This window comes from Ascaphus truei, chromosome 2, assembly GCF_040206685.1.
Source record: "Ascaphus truei isolate aAscTru1 chromosome 2, aAscTru1.hap1, whole genome shotgun sequence".
Taxonomy (NCBI): domain Eukaryota; kingdom Metazoa; phylum Chordata; class Amphibia; order Anura; family Ascaphidae; genus Ascaphus; species Ascaphus truei.
Window position 1 is genome coordinate 485,066,856 of NC_134484.1, and position 26,319 is coordinate 485,093,174.

A 26,319-nucleotide genomic window follows, 5' to 3' on the forward strand; every position below is an offset into this window, starting at 1 on the left:
TTTGTTGGTTTCTGAAGAGATGACCCTTAACACTGAATTGTTTCCCACACTGAACAAGCAAATGGTTTCTCCACTGTAAATACTTGGGTGTGACAGGAGGTCACACTTTGTACTGAATTGTTTCCAACACCCTCAACTAGCGTTAGACAAAAAACAAAAAACTTCCCACCATAGTATTAAGTATTTTATCGTGATAACAAAATTCAGAAAAATATTAACACCCAAAAGAAAACAAAAAAGCAAAAGTCCTGTAAATGTCCACAGTCATTTATTATGAAACATTTCTTATACAAATCCATTTCATTTTTAATAAAATTTAAAAAGCAAATACATTTGAGTATATTTTAATTTTACGAATAAAATAGGTTTCAATGAAAATTTGACACTAACTACACCCACACTAAAGACCCCTTTCTTCACCATTTTATTTTTATTTATTTATAAAATATTTTACCAGGAAGTAATACATTGAAAGTTACCTCTCGTTTTCATGTATGTCCTGGGCATAGAGTTATGACAAATAATACATGGTTACAAATACAGTTACATAAGTGAACAGGGTATACATTATATACAAGACATTGCATGCACAGTTAAAGATAATATATATTATAGGCGTATGTAACAGTTACAGACCAGATTAAATGTGAGAGTCATAGTTTTGAAAGAACATAAACTGGTGGTGGATGCGAGTCTCCAGTAGGTTGTTCCAGTTTTGGGGTGCACGGTAAGAAAATGTACAATTACCCCCTCGACCCCCCCGTCTCCTGTACACATTAATAGGGCATGGGGAGGAGTGGGTTAATGGGCATGTGGAAGGAGGGGTTCAAGAGGCACGGGTGAGAGCCGAGAGAAATACTGTATGTGGGAGAGAAAGGGGTTGAGTTATGGTGGAAGAGAAAGGTTAAGAGGCATGGCAGAGGGGAAGTGGTTAATATGGAGGGGTGAGATTACCAGCAGAAGGATTCCTTATAGCTGCAGCCTGTGATAGTCAAGGAGCTCCCAGACTCGCTCCCACTCCACTGTCTCTACCAGGCCCACACACAGTCCTCTCTGCCAGTCCCCACCCCCACGCCTCTCTGCCAGACCCACCCCCACTCTGCAGCTGCTGATAGGAATGCCATGGTAAGAAGTAATGGCAAGTATTGCGTTACCGTCCATTTTTATTACTGCAGTATTACTATGCTACTGATATATTGCCCAACCCTACTTTGAACAATCACATTTTATCTCATGTATGAATCCTCATGTGTATAAGGCGGCTGATCCTCTGTGAAAAGCTTCCCCCACACTATGTGCATGGAAATGGTTTATCCCGTGTATGAATCCTGTGGTGGGTGAGGAGGTGGCTCATTTGAGAAAAGCTTTTCCCACACTCTGTACATGTGAATGGTTTCTCCCCTGTATGAACCCTCTCATGGTTGAGGAGATCCCTTTTCGTAGAAAAACTTTTACTACACTCTGCACATGTGAATGGTTTTTCTCCTGTATGAGTCATATGGTGTGTGAGAAGGATGCTCTTAATACGGAATTGTTCCCCACACTCTGTACATGTGAAGGGTTTCTCCCCTGTATGAATCCGCTCATGGTTGCGGAGATCTGTCTTCTGAGAAAAGCTTTTACTACAATCTGCACATGTGAATGGTTTCTCTCCTGTATGAGTCATCTGGTGTCTGAGGAGGTGGTTCTTTTTACTAAATTGTTTCCCACACTCTGTACATGTGAATGGTTTCTCCCCTGTATGAACACACTGGTGAATGAGGAGGGACCTTTTAGTACTGAATTGTTTCCCACACTCTGTACATGTGAATGGTTTCTCCCCTGTATGAATCCGCTCATGGTCGAGAAGGTCCCCCTTCTGAGAAAAGCTTTTACTACACTCTGTACATGTGAATGGTTTCTCTCCTGTATGAACACGCTGGTGAATGAGGAGGTTCCTCTTAATACTGAATTGTTTCCCACACTCTGTACATGTGAATGGTTTCTCCCCTGTATGAACACGCTGGTGAATGAGGAGGTTCCTCTTAATACTGAATTGTTTCCCACACTCTGTACATGTGAATGGTTTCTCCCCTGTATGAATCCGCTCATGGTTGCGGAGATCTGTCTTCTGAGAAAAGCTTTTACTACACTCTGCACATGAGAATGGTTTCTCTCCTGCATGAGTCATCTGGTGTCTGAGGAGGTTTCTCTTAATACTGAATTGTTTCCCACACACTGTACAAGTAAATGGTTTCTCCCCTGTATGAACCCACTGGTGTCTGAGGAGGTTTCTCTTAATACTGAATTTTTTCCCACACTCTGTACATGTGAATGGTTTCTCCCCTGTATGAATCCTCTGGTGATTGAGGAGGGTCCTCTTGGTACTTAACTGTTTCTCACACACTGTACAAGTAAAAGGAGTCATTGCTGTCTGAATCATCTGGTGTGGAAGAAGTTTCCCATGCAGTGAGAAACCGCTCCCACCATCTGTATATGTAAAGGTTTGCTCTCTAGCGGGGACACAAAGGTGTGTGAGCAGGTCCCTGTCCAGTGAGAAGCTTTTGCCACACTGACAACAGAGAAAAGGCTGAACACCACGGCTTCTTCTTAAATCGCTCGCATACTTTTTGCTGGACCCATATTTAGAGTCCGTCTCTGCTGTGTGCTGTACAAGGTCTGTAAATTCACCATCATGTGGCACTGGTTCCTTGCACGTTTCTAAAATGTAGCAGGAATCATTGTTTTTTGGCACTTCTGGGCTGCGAGGAGTCAGCCAGCTTCTGGATTTATCAGAGCTCAAGTTCTGTTCCTCACTCAGGCCGTTCTCTAACAGAAGTAAACAAAAAAGACAGAACAAATGTTTTCAAATCTGTAAATCAAATTACTGAACGCAAATTACAAATCCAAAACACTGAAGAATCTATTTCACCAATACTTAATAAACAAAATATTCTTTTCACCCAGGGTTTTAAAATTGTGGCACATGGACATCCAGTGACCCACAATGACTTTGGTGGTGGTCCCGAAGGCCTGAAATGTATTTGTAGCAGCTCTCACAGTGAAATCATTGATACATATATAACTTGTATTTAGTACTGTATTCATTATTCAAGTGAACATGTACATCCTCCAAATAATTAACACTGAAAATGCCCACGAGAAGTAAAGTTAAGGAACTCCTGGTCTATCATATTAGTGAGTTAATAATATTAACTAAACCAGACAGCAACCTACAGTATATTCAAAAAGAAGAGTGCACAATACAGAATAAATAAACACAAATAAATAAAAATACTGTCGTGTGATGGGTGCTGCCGTGGGGTGAATCCAATCACGATTCACTATTGAGGTAGTAGTAACCGAGTCCGTGGCGCACTCTCATCCGGGTGTATATGAAAAAATAGTAAAAACACAACAAACAAGAAAAATATATAGTGTAGTACACTGGCGACACACTTTATTCGAGCTCGGCTAGTCCCACGAATTCGGGTATACCCGGGTGTATTGAGGTTTGTGACTGTTTTCTGCCCGAGTGCATTGAGTTATTTTCCAGGCAGGGATTGAAGCATTTTATTCCCGCTGGCTGCAATACTGCACAGTATATATATATATATATATATATATATATATATATATATATATATATATATATATATATATATACTGCATTACAATTCATGAATTTATGCCATCTGGTAGACACGCGAAGCATTGCAGCCTATTAAATCCTAATCATTATAATTTAACAGATCAGTCGCCCGTCAGCCAGGCATGAACCCAGGCTGGGAAGGCAAACGCAACGGGGCTTGTCAGAGGTGAGGAGCGGCGCATTCCAGGTATCTGCCAGGTACATACTGGGTATTTGCTCGAATAAAGTGTGTCGGTGCAGTACTTTGGAGATACCAAAAAATAGGATGAAAATATATAGTAGTACTACTCACATTTTCTGTGAGAAATACAGGCGTTTTGGTTATTCCCGATTGACCAACTCATATCGTGTAGCAGATCATCCACTGAAATCCACTGAAGGGGCAGGATACTCAATACTACAGTATGCCCCTTGAGGAAGTCTACTTAGACGAAATGCGTAGGGCGGCACCTACAGCCGCGGCCCCTTTTATTCTCCAACATCTCCGAATTTTTTCGGGGATTTTTTTCCGAATGCCACGCACTTCACCGCACTTCTCACCACGTTCATGAAGCTTTCATACCACATTCATGCCGGCGTCACCCGCTGTTGATGTGTTTATTGATGTGTTTATTGATAATGGTTCGGATTTAATTGGTTGCAATTCTTCGCGTATCCGCCAGGTGGCAGAAATTCATGAATTGTAATGCGCATGCGCTTCAGTAATGTGTCGACTTGCAGGTGTTTAAAAAAATACCACAGTGGTCCATTGTAAATTGGCCTTGGTAATGAAGAAGTTACAATAATGTATCAATTTAGGCTTTTCATATTTAAAAATACATACACAGTGTCTGGTGTTCTATCGTCCTGAGAGTTCCGAGATGAGTGCACAACTGCAGTCCGTGTTCCAAAAACCCGACAGAATATACGCTTATTTAATACAAGGTTACACCGAACACTGTTATATGGGGAGGGGGTTACACTGAACACAGTTATATGGGGAGGGGGTTAAACTGAACACTTATATGGGGACGGGGTTACACTGAAAACTGTTATATAGGGACGGGGTTAAACTGAACACGGTTATATAGGGACGAGGTTAAACTGAACACATTTATATGGGGAGGGGGTTACACTGAACACGGTTATATAGGGACGGGGTTAAACTGAACACATTTATATGGGGAGGGGGTTAAACTGAACACTTATATGGGGACGGGGTTACACTGAAAACTGTTATATAGGGACGGGGTTAAACTGAACACGGTTATATAGGGACAGGATTAAACTGAACACAGTTATATGGGGAGGGGGTTAAACGGAGCACCGTTATATGGGGAGGGGGTTACACTGGGCTCTGTTATATTGGGGGTAGGGGGGAGTTACACAGAACCCTTTTATATTTGGGAGAGGGGTTACACTGAACCCTGTTATATGGGGGGGAGGGGGGTTAAGCTGAACACTTTTATATGGGACGGGGTTAAACTGAACCCTGTTATATGGAGAGGGGGTTAAACTGAACCCTGTTATATGGAGAGGGGGTTAAACTGAACACTGTTATTGTTGTGTATGTCTTTATTTATATGTACACTAGCTGAGAGACCCTGCGTTGCCCGTGAGTTAAATTTCCCGCTAGGAGGGGTGGACAGGAGGGGGGGGGGCGACATTGGACAGGAGGGGGGGGGGCGACATTGGACAGGAGGGGGGGACGACAGTGGACAGGAGGGGGGGACGACAGTGGACAGGAGGGGGGAACGACAGTGGACAGGAGGGGGGGACGACAGTGGACAGGAGGGGGGGGGACAGTGGACAGGAGGGGGGACGACAGTGGACATGCTCACCTCGGTTGGGAGCGAGGTGGGAGGAGCCTGAAGTTGGAGGCTGGGGCAGGATGGCCACGCTTCCCCTCCGTCCGGGACCGAGGGGGGAGGAGCCTGAAGTTGGCAGCTGGGGCAGGAGGGCTGCTCCGCGCTTCCCCTCCGTCCGGGAGCTGGTGCAGGGCGGCGCACGTGAGGGTGAGTGTGATAGGGGGTTGATGGGTGGGGAGAGGACAGAGAGTGACAGAGTGAGAGAGTGTGTGTCAGTTGGGTGAGGCCGAGGGGGAAGAGAGTGGCAGTTGGGTGACGTCATAGAGCCCACAATCTGATTGGCCAAAGGCTGAGGACCAATCAGATTCACCGCATCTAGCACCAGACTCACAAGAATCAATTTTATTATAAATAGATTGGCCGCAATTAATGCAACAGATGATAAGATGGCAACAGTTGGCCAAATTTATCAGTATTTTATCGAAAACTATGACTTTTACAAATTTTCACCAGATGATCATGTGTGGAAGCGTGCAATAAGGAAAAAGTTATGTACCGATCCGTGTTTTTTTCGTATTGATCCCGGTCTTATTGGAGGGTATTGGTGTGTATCACCGGATTTTTCCCGTATCTATGATCATAGTTACATAGTTACATAGTAGATGAGGTTGAAAAAAGACATAGGTCCATCAAGTTCAACCTATGCTAAATTTAGACAACAGATACTTTATCCTATATCTATACTTACTTATTGATCCAGAGGAAGGCAAACAAAAAACCCCATTAAGGGGAAAAATTAATTCCTTCCTGGCTCCAAGAATTGGCAATCGGATTAATCCCTGGATCAACATTCTTCCAATGTTTACTTATTTAGTATATCCCTATATACCTTTCCCATCTAAAAAGATGTCCAACCTTTTTTTGAACAAATCTATTGTATCTGCCATCACAGTCTCCATGGGTAATGAATTCCACAGTTTAACTGCCCTTACTGTAAAGAACCCTTTCCTTTGTTGCTGGGGAAATTTCCTTTCCTCCAACCTTAAGGGAATGCCCCGAGTCCTTAGTACTGCCCGTTGGATGAATAGTTCTTTTGAAAGCTCCTTGTATTGTCCCCGAATATTTTTGTATATATTTATTTCCCCTCAGACGCCTCTTTTCTAATGTAAATAAATCTAATTTAGCTAGCCTCTCCTCATAAGTTAGATTGTCCATCCCCTTTATTAATTTGGTGGCTCTTCTCTGCACTCTCTCTAGTTCCATAATGTCTTTTCTTAGGATTGGTGCCCAAAATTGTACTCCATATTCAAGGTGTGGTCTTACTAGTGCTTTGTAAAGGGGCATAATTATGTTTACTTCCCTTCCATCCATTGCCGTTTGATGCAAGATAAGATCTTGTTTGCCTTTGCAGCTACTGCATGACATTGGGCACTATTGTTAAGCCTGCAGCCTACAAGCATTCCTAAAGCCTTCTCCATCAAGGATTCCCCCAATATATCTCCATTTAATCTGTAAGTCGCCTTTTTATTCTTGCATCCCAAATGCATAACCTTACATTTATCTGTATTAAACCTCATTTGCCTTTACCTGCCCCCGTTTCCAGTCTCTCCAAGTCCTTCTGAAGAGAAATTACATCCTGCTCTGATTCTATTACCTTACACAATTTAGTATCATCAGCAAAGATGGAGACTTTGCTCTCGACCCCAACCTCAAGGTCATTAATAAACAAGTTAAAAAGCAGGGATCCCAGTACTGATCCCTGAGGTACTCCACTCACGACTTTAGCCCAACCTGTAAAAGTTCCATTTATGACAATCCTCTGTTGTCTGTCCTTTAACAAGTTTTCAATCCAGGTGCATATATTATTACTGAGTCCAATTTTCTTTATTTTGTACACCAACCTCGTGTGAAACCGTATCAAAAGCCTTTGCAAAATCTAAGTAGACCACATCAACTGCATTACCCTGGTCTAAATTCCTACTTACCTCCTCAAAGAAACAAATAAGGTTAGTTTGGCAAGATCTATCCTTCATAAATCCATGCTGACTATTACTAATAATTTTGTTTTCCAATAGGTATTCCTGAATATTATCCCATATTAAACCTTCAAGTAGTTTCCCTACTATTGAAGTCAGGCTTACAGGTCTGTAATTTCCCGGTTGTGATCTAGCTCCCTTTTTAAATATAGGCACCACATCTGCTTTACCCCAATCTTGTGGTACTGATCCTGTGGAAATGGAGTCCTTGAATATTAAATGTAATGGTTTGGCTATTACTGAGCTTAACTCCTTGAGAACTCTTGGATGTATGCCATCGGGGCCAGGTGCCTTATTTACTTTAATTTTTTTCAAGTCGCTTATGAACTTCTTCCTCAGTTAACCAATTGTTCATTAATATGGAGGTTGTGGCTTCCTCCTGCGGCACTACTATTGAACTTGATTCTTCCCTGGTAAACACAGAGGCAAAGAATTTGTTTAATACCTCTGCTTTTTCCTTATCTCCAATAATCTGACCTTACTTTCTATTGCAATCCTTTTTTCATTATCCATTTTTGCTAATTTGATTGTCCTTTTGCAATTTTTGTTACATACCTTATAATTCTGATACGATGTCTCTGTCCCTTCTGACTTAAAGAATCTAAACGCCTTCCTCTTCTTGTCCCATTTCCTCCCCTACCTGTTTATTTAGCCACATTTATTCTTTCTTTATTATTTCTTTTATACTTATTACCCAAGGGTATACACTGATGAGTGTGCTTTTCTAACAATGTTTTAAAGACTGCCCATTTATCTTCTATATTTTTCCCTGCAAAAACATCATCCCATTCTATTACTACTAGATTAGACCTCAGTTTATTAAAATCTGCCTTTCTAAAGTTCAAGGTCTTTGTTGAACCCAAGAAAGGAGAAAATTTAAACAACTTACCGTAATTTTCTTTTCCTGGAACCATGGCAGTGGGCACCATTGGGTTAATCCCTTCTCACTCTAGGTAGGACAGGAAATAGACTTTTGCAGGTAGGCCATATAAGGCCCCTCCCTCTACCTGCACCTTAGTCTTACGATTCTTCCATAGCTGAAATATATAACTGATAGGCATTAGACATACATAGGGAGGGTAACTATGTGCCCACTGCCATGGTTCCAGGAAAAGAAAATTACGGTAAGTTGTTTAAATTTTCTCCTTTCCTGATCACCCTGGCAGTGGGCACCATTGGGACATACCCAAGCAGTGCAAATTTTAGGGAGGGATACATCAGAATAGACAACACCAGTTTAATGCCTTATCAGTTTGACCTTTATTAATACACTTTACACTTTATTTTACTACAGTTCCTAACACTCTACGCCCAAAGCTTGCGTCAGCTGATGATTGTACGTCTAGTCTGTAGTATTTCAAGAATGTATTGAATGAGGACCAGACTGCTGCTTTGCAAATCTGTCCTGGTGTATCCTGGGCTTTAAATGCCCATGAAGTAGACATGGCCCTTGTAGAATGAGCTTTAATGTTCAAAGGTTTATCTTGTCCTTTGCTTTCATAAGCCTTTTAATACAAGACACGATCCACTGGGAAATTGTTGTCTTTGAAGCTTCTTGACCTTTCTTCGGTCCCTCTGGAATTGATGAATAGTCTGTCTGACTTTCTGATATCTCGCATCCTTCCAGGTACACTTTTAGACATCTTACCACCTCTAACTTGTGTAGTCTTTCTTCTTTCTTATTCTTTGGTTCTGGACAGAATGTCGGAATCACAATTTCTTGATTCATGTGGAACTGTGATACAACTTTTGGCAGGAATTGATGTACTGGACTGAGAACTGCCTTGTCTTGATGTATGACTAGGAATGGTTCCTTGGCTGATAGAGCCTGTAGTTCTCCCACTCTCCTTGCTGAGGTGATTGCTATCAAAACGCCATTTCCCATGATAACCATTTCAAGCCTATCTCCTGTATAGGTTCAAACGGAGCTGCTGTTAGTACATCCAATACTAGGGACCAGTCCCCTGTAGGTACCCTGTTCTTGATTTGAGGCCTTAACCTTTAACTGCCTGAAAGAATCTGATGATCAATCTTTCCATTGCCAGATTTCTTTCCAACAAGGCTGATAGTGCAGACACCTGTACTTTCAATGAGCTAAGACTGAAACCTTTCTCAAATCCTTTTTGCAGGAACTCCACAATTGATACAATTCTAGGTGAAAGGACTTCTGTTTTCCCTTTTCACCCCAATCGCGAAAGCAAAGCCAGATTCTATGGTATACTTTCGATGTGGAACTTTTCCTTGCTTGTAAAAGGGTTTGGATTGTTTTGTCTGAACAACCTTTCAGTCTCAATGTTTCCTGCTCAATCGCCATGCCGTCAAGCCCATTGTTTGGCATTCGGATGACATATTGACCCCTGTCGCATCAACCCTTTGCGATCTGGTATGTGCCATGGTGTATCTACTGCCATATTTACCAAGTGTGTGAACCAAAGCCTTCTTGGCCAGTAGGGTGCTATGAATATCACCTCTGCTTGGTCTTCCCTGTTTTCCTGATTGTTTCCGGAATTAAGGGAATTGGAGGGAACAGGTATACCAACTTGAAGTGCCATTTGAAACTGAGAGCATCTGTACCCTGTGGGCTTGGATGAAACTGTCTGGCACAGTAGTTCCTTACCTTGCGGTTTTGGTGTGTCGCCATGAGATCTATGTCTGGCTGACCCCATCGCTCTACCAGTTGTTGAAACACCTGTGGCTATAATGCCCCTTCTCCTGGGTGTATGATGCTCCGACTTAGAAAGTCTGCTGTGACATTTTCTAGTCCTAGGATATGTATGGCTGTAATTTCCTACAAGTGGCACTCTGCCCAAAAGAGGATTTCTGCTGTGAGGTTCATCAGCTTTCTGCTCCTGGTTCCTCTTTGTTCGGCTATATACTTGACAACTGACCTGTTGTTTGATTCTATTTTTATACAGCCACCTCTTATATGGTCTTAGAAAGTTTCTAAGGCCCTTGTACTGCTTTTAATTCCAGCAGATTTGATGGAAGATGCTTTTCCTGGTTTGTCCAGGTTCCTTGCACCAATGTTTCTCCCATCTGGGCACCCCGACCTGTGTTGCTCGCATCTGTTGTAATTCTTACCCAGTGCACTGGGTGTAGTGTTTGTCTTTTTTTCAGGTTTCGGGTATCTTCCCTCCACTTTAATTCTTGTTTTGTGTGTGGGTGTAACAAGATTCTTGGTGTCATATGTATTGCTGCCTATTTTCTGACGCTTAATGTTGAAGCGAATTTCCCTATGAGCTTCATGCATTCTTCTGCTGAAGTCCTGGTAGCTTTCCTGAGCTTCTTTGTTGCATGGCTATGTCTTGCCTCTGCGTCTGGTAGTCTCACTTCTCCTTTTGCTGTATCAAATTCTACCCCCAGAAATCTTAACAGCTGAGTGGCATGAGATGGCTCTTGTTTCTGTTTATTAACCAACCGTGGTGTTCCAGGAAGGTTATACCATCTTCTGGTCTCGTTGGAGTTTCTCCAGACTCCCTGATTTTACCCGGATGTCGTCCAGGTATGGGTATATTTCTACCCCTCTTCTCATTTCTGCCACTAGAGGGGCTAGAACCTTTATAAACGTCCTTGGGGAAGTCGCCAGACCAAATGGCAGTGCTGTGTACTGATAATGATCTTGATTTACTGTAAACCTTAGGCATCTTTGGTGTCCCTTTGCTATGGGCACCTGTAGATAAGCATCTTCTAAGTCTTATTGCCACCATCCAGTCTCCTGGTTGTAGCTCTTGAATAATCAGGTTCACACTTCTTAGGTCTAGAATTGCTCTGTACTCCCTTGTAGGTTTCCTTACTAGAAAAATTCTGGAAATTTCACTTCCTCTTCCTGAGGTACCTTCTTTATTACTTCTGCTTGTAATAATTTCTTTAAAGCCGAATTATTCTGCCTTCTTTTCTCCTTGGACTGTATCCATGTTATTAAGAACATATTTCTTCTTGGCAGCTCTCTAAATTCTATACTGTACCCCTGATGAATGGTCTGTAATATCCAATTGCCCTGTATCGTTTGGGCCCATGTTGCAGAAAAACTGCTTCAGTCGCCCTCCTACTGGCAACTGTCACAAAAAAAACGGTTCTGGCCGTCCCTCCATGTTGTTTGTCTTGGAGATGACCTGCCAGGTCTATATGCCTTTGCTTCCTTATATTGGTCTCTATAAGCCTGTTGGAAACCGAATCTTCTGCTTTTCTTGAGGTAAAAAATGCTCTTACCTCCTGATGCTTTTGTTATTATTGCATCCAGTTTGTTACCGAAGAGGAACTCACCTTCAATGGTAATCCACACAAATTATTCTTTGATGCTGTGTCAGTCATCCACTGTCTGAGCCATAAAGCCCTTCTTGCTGATACCGCCAGCACCATAGATTTTGCTGCTCATTTTACTTCGGACAGTGCTTAATAATAGCACTTCTTTCCACACCTTTGTGTATTGCTTCTTCAATGTTGGCAACTATGGCAGGTATGAGGATGTTCCTGCGGTAACGTATGTTTTCTTCCATACGTATCCATCTTCCTATCCATAGCGTCCTCCAATGACGCAAGTTCCTTATTGGAATTGTGGTCTTCTCTACTATTCTGGAAATAGCAGTATCCACCTTTGGGCTGACATCCCAAAAATTTACCTCCTCTTGTGGGAATGGATACATCTTCCCAAACCTTTTAGGCGTAAATACTCTGGCGTCTGGTTGCGCCAACTCCACCTGAATGAGGTCCTTAACTACTTGATGGATAGTAAAGACTCTACCTTTTTAAAGCAGCAGCAGTAGTAGCAGTAGTAGCAGCAGTAGCAGCAGTAGTAGCAGCAGCAGCAGTAGCAGCAGTAGTAGCAGTAGTAGCAGTAGTAGCAGCAGCAGCCTGCTTAGCCTGTCAAAGCAGGCCAGTACAGAAACTCTTGAAGCAGCCAGGACACTTTTTGTCTCGCCCCAAAAATTTTATCTTTTTTGTGGGTTAACTCCTCAATGTCTTCCAGTTCCAAAACCTGTATCATGGCTTTGATGAGTGGATCCACCCTTTCTACATCAAATTCAGATTCCTTCCTGAATATCTTGATCTGATGAATCCATTTCACTCTCTGACACATGAAAACAATCAATTTCAGACCCATATGATGAAAAACATTTCCCCTTATCCAGACTGGTCTGGGATCTAGATCTTTCCTGCGCAGGGTTAACAGCTTGCTGTACTGCCGCATCAACTCTCTGTTTAACAGCCTCCTTCATCAATAAAGAAAATGTTCATTTGTTCATTGGTATCACCTGCAGGTGTCTTAAGACAATCTTCACATAATTACTTCCCTATTAGGGCTGGTTTCTCACAAGCTGAACACCATTTAGTTTTCTTAGCAACCTTTCATTTATGTTGCAGGGATTCCCCCGTCCCTTTGAAGATCCTGCTTCTGGGAGGGTAACCACCGAACTAATTTATAAAAACAAAATAAATACTAAACATACACCCTAATGTATATAGACCATCTCTCTTTCCCATGCAGAACTAAAACTAAGGACTCACCTAGTCTTGGGAACTGAAGTTTGGGTGTTTCCATTTGAATCCATATCCAGCACTTGGCTTCTCCCTGCTGAGCGTTCCATGCTGCAGCTTTCACTCACACATACACCGTGTGGTCGTCGCTTCTCTGACGTCATCAAGTGCTCGTGCACGACTCGTGTGTCTGTGCACGCATTTGCCGGCGTGCCGTGACGCGCACGCTCCCGAGCGGCCGCCTGCACTGTACCCTTTTACCGCAGTATCTCAGATACACATGCGGTCAATATGAACCTCCTTCGGTTCGCAGCAGAATTACTGGGGTAGTTCACCGCCGCATTCCATACGCTAGTGCGGTCAATTGAGCCTCCTCTGCTCGCAGCTATGGCTGCTCCCCCCTCCGCCTGTAGCGGGCTGCTGGGTACTTTACCGCAGCGTACCATACGCTTATGCGGTGAGTCTGGGCCTCCACGGCTCCCAGCTGCAGCTGCTGTGCGCCTTCGATCGGTCCCGGGCTTTGCACCTAAGCTTCCCCGCCCGCGGCTGCAGCTGTTTCCCCCCCCCCCCCCCCAACAGGGGCTCCCCCGACTCTAAGGGGTCTCCGTCTCGCCACCCGTAGGGCGCATTGGCTTCCTGCGTCTGTAGAATCGGGGTTGATCCATGGAAGCAGATGGCACAATGCAGTATCTGGACAAGGGCAAGTTCAGATTCAGATCATCGAGTGGAAGGCTATGCAAAGTGTGTAACCTTTTATGCAAAGGGACGAGGTACAGGTGTTGAAAGTGGGCGTACTCCAATGTGAGTCATTAACGTATAAATACATCATCCATTTTGTAGATTCACTGCACACTGAATACACAGACTAAACCTCGAATATACATTCTTGTGTTTGTATTTCTTTCTACTCGCGGCATTGCCTGTTAAAAAGATTTCAAAGGATCTCAGCATGAGAATTAAGGAGATGTACATGAGCGGACACCGAATTGCAGATATCCAACGCTGGTTAGCTGCTTCTGCCCTCGTTGTGCCATCAACCGCCGTGTGCTATCATGCACACGGAAAAACCAAACAACGCACGAGGACACCGACGGTAACTAACGCGTAAGTATATTTATATAACTATATAATACAGTATATCTATTATTGTTTATATTGCTGCATATTACTATAACTATATAGTATAGATCTATCTAATTTTATAGTTATTTCGGTATATTTATATAACGACAGTATATAATACAGTATATCTATTATTGTTTATATTGCTGCATCTATAATTGTTTACTTACCGGAAAAAATTGTTGTTTTTCTGTACACTGTAGGGAGACAACTCTTCTGGTCGACAAAATAAGTGAAGAGAATGAGGAGAAGATTGCCTTAAGGGTCAAATACACTCTCCTGCAAAATCACAATCTCACTGTATCCGAGACCAGCATAAAGAAGATGAGACGCAGAATTGGATGAAAATATGGACGTGTGAGGTTAGTACTGGACAGTACAGGAGGTTAAAGTGTTGTTTAAGAAACTGTACTGTACCTACAAAATTATTCCTTGTCATTACAGAGCGTACCCTATGATAAGGGACTTTAACAAGATCAAGAGAGTGGTCCAGGCCCAGGCATGGATCAACAGTGGAGAAACTTTCCAGGATTGCATCTTCACTGACGAGTCTACTGTATCGCTGGAGAGATTTGCCACCTTTGCATTCCACAAAAAAGGTCGCATATCTATGAAGCCGCGTCCAAAACACCCAGTGAAGATGCATGTGTGGGGTAGCATCTCTAGGCGTGGACCAGGATGCATTGTCATCTTTGAAGGAAAAATATATCAAATATAATTTTGCCTTATGTACTGTACTAGTGAAAAACAGAAAAAATACTGTGCGCTACTATCTAACTAACTACTAGGATATGTAACATATGGATATACACAGTGCAGTGACTAAACCATAAAAATATGTGATAAAGAATTATACCACAGCTCCCACAGTGAGATATGTAAAAAATAAATAAATTATATCACATAACCGTGTTGAGGATACGGGCGTCTGCTGCTATAAACACAGGGGGTGGCTCAGCACCCCACACACACTATAGAAAATGGAAACAAAAGAAAACAGCGCACAACGCCAAATAGTGAAGCAAGTTCAACAATATAATTCAAATTAAAGGGGTAATATATCTGCGTACATAATAATGGTTGGTTAAGTGCATTTAGTGTGTATCACACTGTTTACCACTCGGCAGCTGCTGTCAGGAGAGTCAGGTGCTTGCTTCTCTCAGCTAGTGCCACTCCGTTGGTTCTGGGACAGGGTGTCAGTCTTTTGCTCCCAAGGGGGTTTCCCTTCAAGCAGCCAGGTTCAGCTAAAGGTATTGGTGCTCAGTGAGATCACTCCGGCTTCCAGGCCGTCTGGAGCAGCTCCTGTAACTCAGCAGATGGATCCTTTGCACGGAGGTTAGACCGCAGCTTGCAGGGGCACACTCGGCGTGCCACGATGCCGCTCCGTCGTGGGACGCTGTGTGATGACGTCACTGTCTCCACAGCAGTGATGGAATCGGCAAGGAGGTGATACAGTCTCTCAGAGTCTCTCAAAAAGGCCCAAAACAGCACACAGGATTGATAAAATCAGGGCAAAGCCAATGAATAGGCATTAGCCAATATAAGCAAATATAAGGCAATAGAAAATAACATCCAACGCGTTTCGTAGAATTAACTACTTTTTCAGGGAATAATTAGGCCATTACCCAGAGGTCTTATATACCTCACAAAGATACCTTATTGGTTGACCAATTAAGAATAAACCAATCAACCAAAATAGGTAATGGTCAGTGTGATAGGGAAGATGTGTAATTTACTTTTAAAACAACAACTTTATTAACAAAAGGAAAAATACATATTAAATTAAAACTTACATATAGACAAAACCTAGCATAAATAATTAAAAACATGCTGGAATAAAAGAAACACAATATTAGTTGACTTAAAATAGACACCATCATTGATTATATAAAAAAAGGATGTAACTAAAAATAAAGAATAGAACGAAGCAAGGAAAACAGAGATACACAGATCAATAGTACATCCCCTAGGTTATTTATTTAAACATGTTGTTTATACTGCTGCGGCGCATCTGAGTCTAACACATCGCCGGTTTTTCCCTGGCTTTTTCCTGGAATGCATTCATTTTGCGTTCTCAGCCACGGGTTGACACGCGGTTGATGCGTTTATTGAGAATTATTTAATAGGTTGCAATTATTCGCGTGTCCACCAGATGGCAGATATTCATGAATTGTGATGCACATGCGCTTCATTAATGTGTCGAGTTGCAGGTGTTTCGTTGAAAAAAAGATACTGTACCACAGTGTGCCTTGGCCTTGGCCTTGAGACTGAAGGAAGAGGTTGCAAAAATGTATCAATTTAGGCTTTTCATATTAAAGAAAGACAAAGACCAGTTTCAGTTACACTATTCTTCAGAGACCCGCCGCCCGCCATGAGCGTTCAAGTGCAGCCCATTTTCAAAAAACCCGACAGAAGTTACGCGTATTTGATATGGGCCGCGATTAATGCAACGGAAGATAAGATGGCAACAGTTGTTCAAATTTATCAGTATTTTATGGAAAACTGTGACTTTTACAAATTTTCGCCAGCTCCTCATACGTGGAAGCGTGCAATAAGGAAAAGGTTATGTAGCGATCCCTGTTTTTATCGTCTTGAGCCACAATTTGTTGGAGGGTTTTGGTGTGTATCACCGGTTTTTTCCTGTATCTATGATCGTGCAGACGGCAAAGGGTCGTGTTAAAACCAACCAAGAAACAACATTCGCTGCCAAGCAATGCACCAGCTCCGGCTTCCGATTACACATCCCACCGTCAGTGAGCCTGAGCCGGATTTCGCGTGCAGTTTCGAGCAAGCTTGCATGTACCTAAGCAATTTCCAGCCTCATCAGCTGACTACAGTTGGCTAGTCCCGCTGCAAACTATCGACAAGGATGACCAGGAACACTGGACTGGCAGTGGACCGGCGCCGGCGCCAGCTGAATGGGAAATTCTATGGTGAGTATTGTTGCCGTATTATTTTCTGTTTTTTTTTTTTTTGACAATACAGTAACAATATTGGCGTGATTTGAAAGTCAAGCGATTCTCCTGTAAGCAATATCATTGGCTGAGCGGCTTCTACAGTACTGTACTGCAGATACTGAACTATTGGTGGAACGCTAGGCGCATGCGCATTGGAACCTTCTTGAAACGCATATGCGTGTCATTACATCGACGGTAGGCGCATGCGCATGTAAACCGGAGACGCCCCCCCGCCCCCCGACCCGAGAAAATTATTGGTGGGACTACAGTAGCTGGGAACGAACGTCTTTAGGGGACTGAACATTACAGTGAAACTTTTCTTTTTGTTTTTCCTCAGAAAATAAAACGGCTAATGGAGGGATTTCGATGGATAATATCGCTGCACATTGCTGAATCGGATTTAAAACGCCACGTACCGGAGTCTACAGTTTAGTGGCCGTAGTTATTGATTAGGAAAGAATACTGTACCTGAAACAGTATGCTGATGTTTTCCGGCCGTACAGTATACAATACAGTTTTATATGGTGTGTAATAAACCCGGAAAAATAAAAACTATGCATTTATTCTACATGTACTGTATTACACTGACAGTTCATACAGAACAGTACAGTATGCGTCTTCTATTTTTTTTATACTCTTATACTGAGCATGCCTACAGTATACAGTGCAGTCCAGTATGCCCCGACATTCTAGAAACACTGTGTTTTGTTACAATGGAGCCAATTGAACAATGTAAAACAAATAAACATGTTCTTTTATTGGTGGAGTACTGAAAGTACAAAAACATTTATTTACAAATACTGTACAATGTGGAAACATTTTAAGTGCACAGCAATTCAAAACATCAACAGGTGTATGGTTTACTGCTACAGTAGTGAAAACATTTATTTATGTACAGTATATAAAGTAAAAACATTTGCAGTCAGTCAGTATGGTTTACAGTCACATGCTTTAAAAACAAATTCTTTATTCATAAATTATACAAAACCCAACATCTCCTTTATTAAAGTCAAAACATACTGTATACAGTGGGATGGTCTGAAAAGCAGTCTGCACCAGCACAAATACAAGTTGAAAAACACACATCTTTATTTAAGTACAGCAAGTTAAAAAATGTAACTGTACCTGTGACAAAAATCAACATCTCCTTTATTAAAGAAACATACAGCACAGTACAGGCATACCCCGGTTTAAGGGCACTCACTTTAAGTACACTCGCGAGTAAGTACAAATCGCTCAATAGGCAAACGGCAGCTCACGCATGCGCCTGTCAGCACGTCCTGAACATCAATACCGGCTCCCTACCTGTACCGAAGCTGTGTGCAAGCGGGGAGACTATAGAGCCTGTTACAAATGCGTTATTTACATCAGTTATGCACGTATATGATGATTGCAGTACAGTACATGCATTGATAAGTGGGAAAAAGGTAGGGCTTCACTTTAAGTACATTGTCGCTCCGGTCCCATTGCGTACGTTAATACGGGGCATGCCTGTATACAGTACAGTGGGATGGTGTGCAAAACGGTCAGTCAGGCCTGCACCATTGCACCACGACAGTCCTCGAGGGCAGCAGGCAGGCCCGGTTTTCAGGACAACCTTACCTTGAAAACCGTGCCTGTTTGCGGCCCTCAGGGACTGGAATTGTGCAGGTACAGCCCAGTATAGTAGGTCCTGTGTATTACAAGTTGCAGCATTTCTGTATACAGTAAATACAAGTTACAAAACACACAACAACATCTCCTTTATTTAAGTACAGCAGGTCAAAACATGCACAATACAGTTCAGCACAACAGTACAGGTATGTCCTCGACATGGTCCGTCCATGGCTTACTCCTTGCATGGCGCAAAACGCCATTAATGCAGTCTCGAACGCCTCTCATTACAGGATTTGTAACTGCATAAAAGCGCCGCAATTCCTCCAGAATGTTCTTTCTTAAATTGGCAGGAAGCGCTTTTTTTACGCGATTTCCCTCGTAGTTCACTCTGAAGGCCCAGTCACAGTACAACGAGTAGGGAACATGGTGCTTAAAAATTAACAAGGCATACTTGTGGGGTGCACCAGCACTCATCACCCTATACTTCTCCCTGAGTGCCACTGGCATATCGCGCAGGGTGATGGGCACCGCATCGATGCGAGCGAATGTAGGTCTTCTGTGAGCGGGTGTACTTGAGGCGAAGGGCGATGGTAGGTTGTCTGGGAGGAAGCTTTCCTCCGGTCTTGGTCGCCGTGTTGTTTCCTGCCGTGGTCTTGACGGGGTTGTCATGATATCCTCCTCCTCAACGGCATACATGTACTGGTACACTACATCTTCTGGTGCGCTTGGTGATGGAAGGGGGTCGAAGGTCCCATTCATCACATCCATGTCACCCCCCTGCTCCAGCATTGGGGAAACAGGGGCATTAACACCGAGCAAATAATGTATGCCCGCTATGTCAGCCTCTATCTTCTGCATCTGCTGCTCCATGGCTACCATTGTCTCCAGAAGCAAATCTATCTTTGCCAGCACAATAGAGTTCCCGGGGATATCCACACTTATCCCATTGAGCATCCGGTCTAACGAGCTGCTTCTTGTGCATGGCGTCTGGACATCTGGGTGGATGGGTGCAACGGAGGATGAGAAGGGTGGAGGAGGTGACCTGTGGATATCCGGTAGAGGAGAAGCAGTAGCGTCGTCGAAGACAGATGGAGAAAGTGAACTTTGGATTTCCGGGCGAGAAGCAGAGTCGTCCAAGAGCAAAGGAGAAAGTGACCCGTGGATTTCAGAGGCGGTAGCGTCTTCGACGAGGGGTGGAGAAGACGGCCTAAAGATTTCCGGGACAGCGGCGGCAGAGTCGTCGAAGCGTATGGGAGGTGGTGGTCTGCGGGTTCGATGGGTTGGCTGCCAATCGTTTTGCGTCGACAGTACATCGCCGTATATCTTCTTCACATAATAAGGCTGACGTCTATGAAAACCCTTAGCCTTTGGGGTCAGCGGAAGGTTTTCTTTATTGGCCTTAGCCTGTCGCTTTGGCCTTGGTGTGGAAACGGCAACCGCCTTTCGCTTTTTCTGCCTGACAGGTACGGCAGAGGCGAGTGGGTTCTTGCATCCATAGAATCGGGGTCGCTCCATGGAAGCAGGTGGCACAATGCACTATCTGGACAAGGGCAAGTTCAGATAAACATCATCGAGTGGTGGGCTATGCAAAGTGTGTAACCTTTTATGCATGGCGACCAGGTACAGGTGTTGAAAGTGGGCGAGTGAGTCATTACCGTATAAATACACCATCCATTTTGTGGATTCACTGCACATTGAATACACTTTGACTAAACATCGAATATACATTCTTGTGTTTGAACTGTATTTCATCAGCAATGGTTGTTAAGAAGATTTCCAAGGATCTCAGCATGCGAATTAAGGAGATGTACACGAGCGGACACCGAATTGCTGATATCCAACGCTGGTTAGCTGCTTCTGGCATCGTTGTGCCAACAACCACCGTGAGCTATCATGCACGCGGAAAAAACAGAGAACGCAAAAGGGCACCAAGGGTAACTAACGCGTAAGTATACAGTATCTTTATATTGCAACAGTATACAGGATATATTTTGTATCTTTATATTGGAACAGTATACAGAATATATTTTGTATCTTTATATTGCAACAGTATATAGAATATATTTTGTATCTTTATATTGCAACAGTATACAGAAAATATTTTGTATCTTTACATTGCAACAGTATACAGAATATATTTTGTATATTTATATTGCAACAGTATACAGGATATATTTTGCATCTTTATATTGCAACAGTATACAGAATATATTTTGTATATAAACAATATATTTTCTTAACATTGCAGGAAGACAACTCTCCTGGTGGACCAAATAAGTGAGGAGAATGATGAGAACAGTGCATTAAGGGTCAAATACACTCTGCAGGAAAAGCACAATCTCGCTGTATCCGAGACCAGCATAAAGAAGATGAGACGCAGCATTGGATGGAAATATGGACGTGTGAGGTTGGTACTGGACAGTACAGGAGGTAAAAGTGTTGTTTCGGAAACTGTACTGTACAGCTAAAATTATTTATTCCTTGTCATTACAGAGCATACCCCATGATACAGGACGCTAACAAAATCAAAAGAGTGATCCAGGCCCAGGCATGGATCGACAGTGGGGAAACTTTCCAGGATTGCATCTTCACTAATGAGTCTACTGTGTCGCTGGAAAGATTTGCAACCTTTGCGTTCCACAAAAAAGGCCGCATATCTTTGAAGCCGCGGCCAAAACACCCCGTGAAGCTGCATGTGTGGGGTGCCATCTCTAGGCACGGACCAGGATGCATTGTCATCTTTGAAGGTCAAATATATCAAATATAATGTAGCCTTATGCACTGTACTTTACTAGTCTAGCCTTACTGTATGCACTGTACTTTACTAGTGTAGCCTTTCTGTACAGTATGCACTGTTCTGTACTGTAATATTGTGCAGTTTTTTGAGCACTTTTTTTGCTATAGGAATCATGAATAAAGCTTTCTTCCAAGACAACATTGTGCCTGAGCAATACATCACACGCGAGTTCCCCAATGGTCACCGCTTCTACCAGGACAACGATCCCAAGCACACCGCGTCAACAGAGCATATCTTTGAGCGCGGTATCAACTGGGTGAAGACGCCAGCGGAGTAACTGCAGCAGACCGTGTCCCATTTTTGTTCCCCACTGTTTTTACTGTGTACTGTATCTCTTAAACTAATTGTACTTTTTTTCCACTGACAGATCACCAGACTTCAATCCGATCTAAATGGTCTGGCATCAACTGAAGGACCATATCCAGAAAGTGGCAAAACCCTCCAAAAAGGACGAGTTGTTGAAAGGCATAATGAGTTTTTGGAACGATGTACTCACCGTGGAACGTTGCATTAAATATATAGACCATATTGCCACTGTGTTGCCCATTGTGATCGCGCGTAATGGGCAAGCATCAGGAAAGTAGTGCTGTGCTGTAGTATTGTAAGTACAGTATGATACAAGTAAGTATGGGACAGATTTTTCCTTAGTACAGTATTACTATACAGTAGTTACAGTTTTTTCTTTACAGAGAGAGCAGCACCAGCCATCAGGTTACAGTACATAGTATTTAACAGTAGTCAGAGTATACAGTACAGTAGTTCCAGTAAACAGTAGACTATTTTGACAGTACTACGGTAACCGCCTACTAACTGCTCAAGCAGCACCAGCCATGTACAGTACATCACACAATAATAATACAGTACGCACATAACTGCACTAATTTGTTGTTTTCTTGTCGTTTCAGGAAAAGGGTGACCTGGTGGGAGGTGGGTGGGGTGCTGTGTCCAGTCTACTCTACGTGTACAGTCCAATGTACAGTATATAAACAGCAGTAGTGATGTACACAAAACCTCTCCTCTTTCAATGAACTACTGTACAGTACAGGAGGAACAAGATACAGACGGAAAAAATAATATTACTATATACTGTATATATATATATATATATATATATATATATATATATATATATATATATATATATATATATATATATATATATATATATATACACACAGTGGTTGACAAATCACCAAAAAATCTACTCGTCACCTAGTACCAAACGTGTGCTGCTTGGGCCAATATTTACTCGCCCGGGGGTTAAATCCACTCGCCCGGGGCGAGCAAATGTATAGGTTTGTCGAACACTGTATATATACAGTATAATATATATATATATATTATACATGACAGTACTTATATATTATTAAATAATATTCATATAAATGTGCATTATTCATGTTTCCCCATGTTTTAAAAATGTTTTCAAAATGTTTATCCAATTTCAATCTGCCAGAAGAACTTAATAAAGACAGCATTACTGTATGTATTATTCATGATTATTTTTATTTTTGTATTTTTTGTTCCTGAGAAAATAAAATTAATATTTATTCACATTCCTGCTAATCATAATCATTGACAACAACCACAACCCCCCCCCCCACCCCTTCAGTACACCAATGAATAAGAATGAATGACAAAACAACATTAATCAGTTTAAGGTCTTTTTAACTCTCAATTCTGACTATGCTGTGCAAATCAGATTTACATTTCAAAATCGAGAAGGGATTTTCCAAAGCGTTACCGTAAAATAAGCCTCAAAGGGTTGGGGGGGGGGGCTGAGTCATGTGCATTAATCAGCTACTGAAGCTCCCATGTCTACAAGGATTAGAGTACACGCAGGCAATGTGAGGTTTGGACGGATTAAGAACACAATGACTAACTAACTAACATCAGAAAATGTATGACTCTGTTGCGAGAGGGTGGGGGGTTGGGCGGTCGACTCATGCGCAGTAAGCAGCAAGCTGCCATCTCTGAAAGGATTAGAGGATTAAGAACACAATACAGTATGTAAGGACACAGACGACTCTGTTGCGAGAGGTGGGGGGTTGGGCATTCGACTCAAGCGCAGTAAGCAGCAAGCTGCCATCTCTGAAAGGATTTGAGGATTAAGACAACTATCAGTTCTGAAATGCTCCCATCTCAAAGAGAATTACAGTACACGCCGGCGCAGTCAATATCCTGCATGTCTGTTTTTTTTTAATACTGGAAATCAGTTCTGTAGTAAGAAAAAATACTTTTAGCATTTTCTGTTTTTAAGAAAGCAACTTAGAAAGACCAATTTTCAAATATTCTATTTTAACAGCCATTTGCTAAGGCACTGTCCCTTCATGTCCTGTCACAAGCCCTGGCACACCCCTTTGCCAGCCCTGCCTTCCCTCTAGCACATGTCATGTCAGTGCAGGAGTGCTCATGAATATTCATGAGCTTCCACTGAGAGACAGAAGCAGAATATAAACAGATGCCAGCTCTAATTACTGTATGTCACCAAATTTCGCCTATCAATACATGGAGAACGAATTGACCTTCAGCTATACAGTTCTTTAGGTAATTGCACACATGATACTAAATCTATTGAAGTAAAAAATTAAATTAAAAAAAAAAAAAAATGAACTGCAGCTTTAAGAACACAATGATTAACTAACTAACATCAGAAAATGTACTGTATGACTCTGTTGCGAGAGGGGGGGGGGGGGTTGGGCGGTCGCCTCAGGCTCCTATCTCAAAGAGAATTACACGCAGGCGCAGTGACTAATTTTACTAACTTCGGGAAATTTATGTTGATAGAGGACACTGCGCAGTAAGCAGCAAGCTGCCATCTCTGAAAGGATTAGAGTACAAGATTCATAAAATTAACGACTATGTGGATGTTCAAAGCTAAATACATACTCTAATTTCAAAAGGCAGTACATCATAATAATACACCCACAAATACAGTATGTAAAAAGCACAAAAATCAACCATGTGCAGTCAAACACACAGTGTCGCAGTCAAAAGCTGCAGCACAGATTGAATTTCGTAATACAGTAAGATGGTTTTGGCAGGCTAGTGAAAAATGGTTTGGTTTGTGGAGAAAAAAAAATTACATACCGTACTGTACAGCAGCACAGCACTGCTAAATGCATGTATACTTTAAATATGCAAATTTACAATTACTGCGCGCGCACACACAGACTGTGTACTGACGCGGGCTGAACCGCGAAGGTGTTAGACTTCCAAGACAACAGCTTGCAAACGCCCCCCTGAGATTTTACACGACATTGCAGTATTGCAGCCAGCGAGAATAAAATGCTAATATCACGAGTGCGAAAATACCGCAGTTCACTCCGGGCGAAAACGACATAAAACCGCACCTAAGCGTGATAATCTGAAAGCCGCGGATCTAGCCGCCTTAGACTCAGCTCGGCCGCCACTGTATGTATATTGATGGCGCTATATAAATAAAGACATACATACATAGGAGAGAAAGAGGTGCGCAAATATATCTAACAAACAGTATTAATATGTATCTGTGGATGCTGCCACAATGTAAAGGAAACAAAGTTCCAATATATAATCAAGGGGAGAGGAAAAACAAAAAGGCGCAAACCACTGACCACAATGCTTAAGTTACTAAACACTAATTAAGATGCAGTGCAATGATAGTCCAATCTGTAGAATCCTGGATTGAGTGGGATCTCAAGGTATCGCACCCTTTGATAAAGTCTTTTTAGACGAAACGCGTAGGGCTACGGTAGTCTTGTCCCTTGGATTTTACTAGCTTGCTGGACTATATGCCTTTTTCAAGGCAATTGGAACTTAAAAACTGCTATTAACGACATTTCCGAACGATTTTACCCACAGAGGAGCTTCTGTATATCTGAAGTGAAAGCGGAGCGTCATCACGCAGACATTGCAAGATTTCCAGCCAAGGAGGAGATCTGCATATACAGACGTCGGACGCAGACGGCGGCCTTTGGAGTTGATCCTGTGGCTAACAGTTCCCGTATTATAGTTCCAGACAAGGATTTTATCCTGACATGCTCATTTTTATCTGTGATTTCGTAAGTAGGATCTGTGCTTACGTTGTGTGTCAATAATACATAAATACTTCACCATATCTGGCTATCTTCTCATTTATAGATCCCACTCAATCCAGGACTCTACAGATTGGACTTTCATTGCATTACAATCTTATTAGTGTTTAGTAATTTAAGCATTGTGGTCAGTGGTTTGCGCCTTTTGTTTTTCCTCTCCCCTTGATACATACATAACAGGACTGTCCCCGGGCAAACGTGTCAGCCTCACACAGAGAAGCTATAGCCCATAACACACACAGGATGCTGCCCCTGTGGTAATGAAGGAGTTAAACTCCAACCAATACTCCCTCAATCTAATTACTTTCTAACTCTATGTAATAACTTTCCCAATCTTATCCTCACTGATTCCTAATGTTAATTCCCAATGTAAAATAACCCCCATTATCTCCCAGTCCCTGTGATACAGGAGGAGTAACCCCCCAGTGCCAGAGGCCCCCCCTCACTATCAGAGGCTCAGCCTCTCAGGCTCCTGTGTGTAAGGAAGCTCAGAGCAGCACTGGGATAATGTGCACAGGTCACACAAGGGAGGGGAAGGGAGGAGGAGGAAAGCACTTACCCAATAACACAGGCTGAAGATCTCTGTGCAGCAGGGGGTGGGCAATGTGACGGGGACACAGGAAAAGGGACTTAGAGGCTGCAGAGCCTATTCCTCAGTGTGTCCCCCCCTCAGTGCCTGAGATGTGCACTTTATCCCCTCCTCACTGTGTGTGTACTTCCTATGGGGGGTAGGGGGAGCCCCTGTGATCTCTCAGTCCTTCCCTGTGGGAGTGACCTGGATTCCCCCCTCAGGATGTGGGACAGTCTGGGCTCAGGATCAGTGTTTCCTGCCGGAATCAGAT

At 42.7% G+C, this 26,319-nt stretch overlaps 1 protein-coding gene across 1 annotated transcript; it reads right to left on the reverse strand.

Annotated features, from left to right (window-relative positions):
* Positions 1 to 265: 265 nt before the first annotated feature.
* On the reverse strand, positions 266 to 26,319 carry LOC142488063 (uncharacterized). The gene is made up of 2 exons (XM_075588435.1): positions 26,037 to 26,319; positions 266 to 2,808 (listed from the first exon to the last, which is right to left on the reverse strand). Exon 2 carries the CDS (start codon positions 2,420 to 2,422, stop codon positions 1,292 to 1,294), a length of 1,131 nt encoding a protein of 376 aa, XP_075444550.1. The 5' UTR covers positions 2,423 to 2,808; positions 26,037 to 26,319; the 3' UTR covers positions 266 to 1,291.

Coding starts and splice junctions, on each gene's coding strand:
- LOC142488063 (XM_075588435.1), bottom strand. CDS start 2,422: ATGATTCAGACAGCAATGACTCCTTTTACTTGTACAGTGTGTGAGAAA.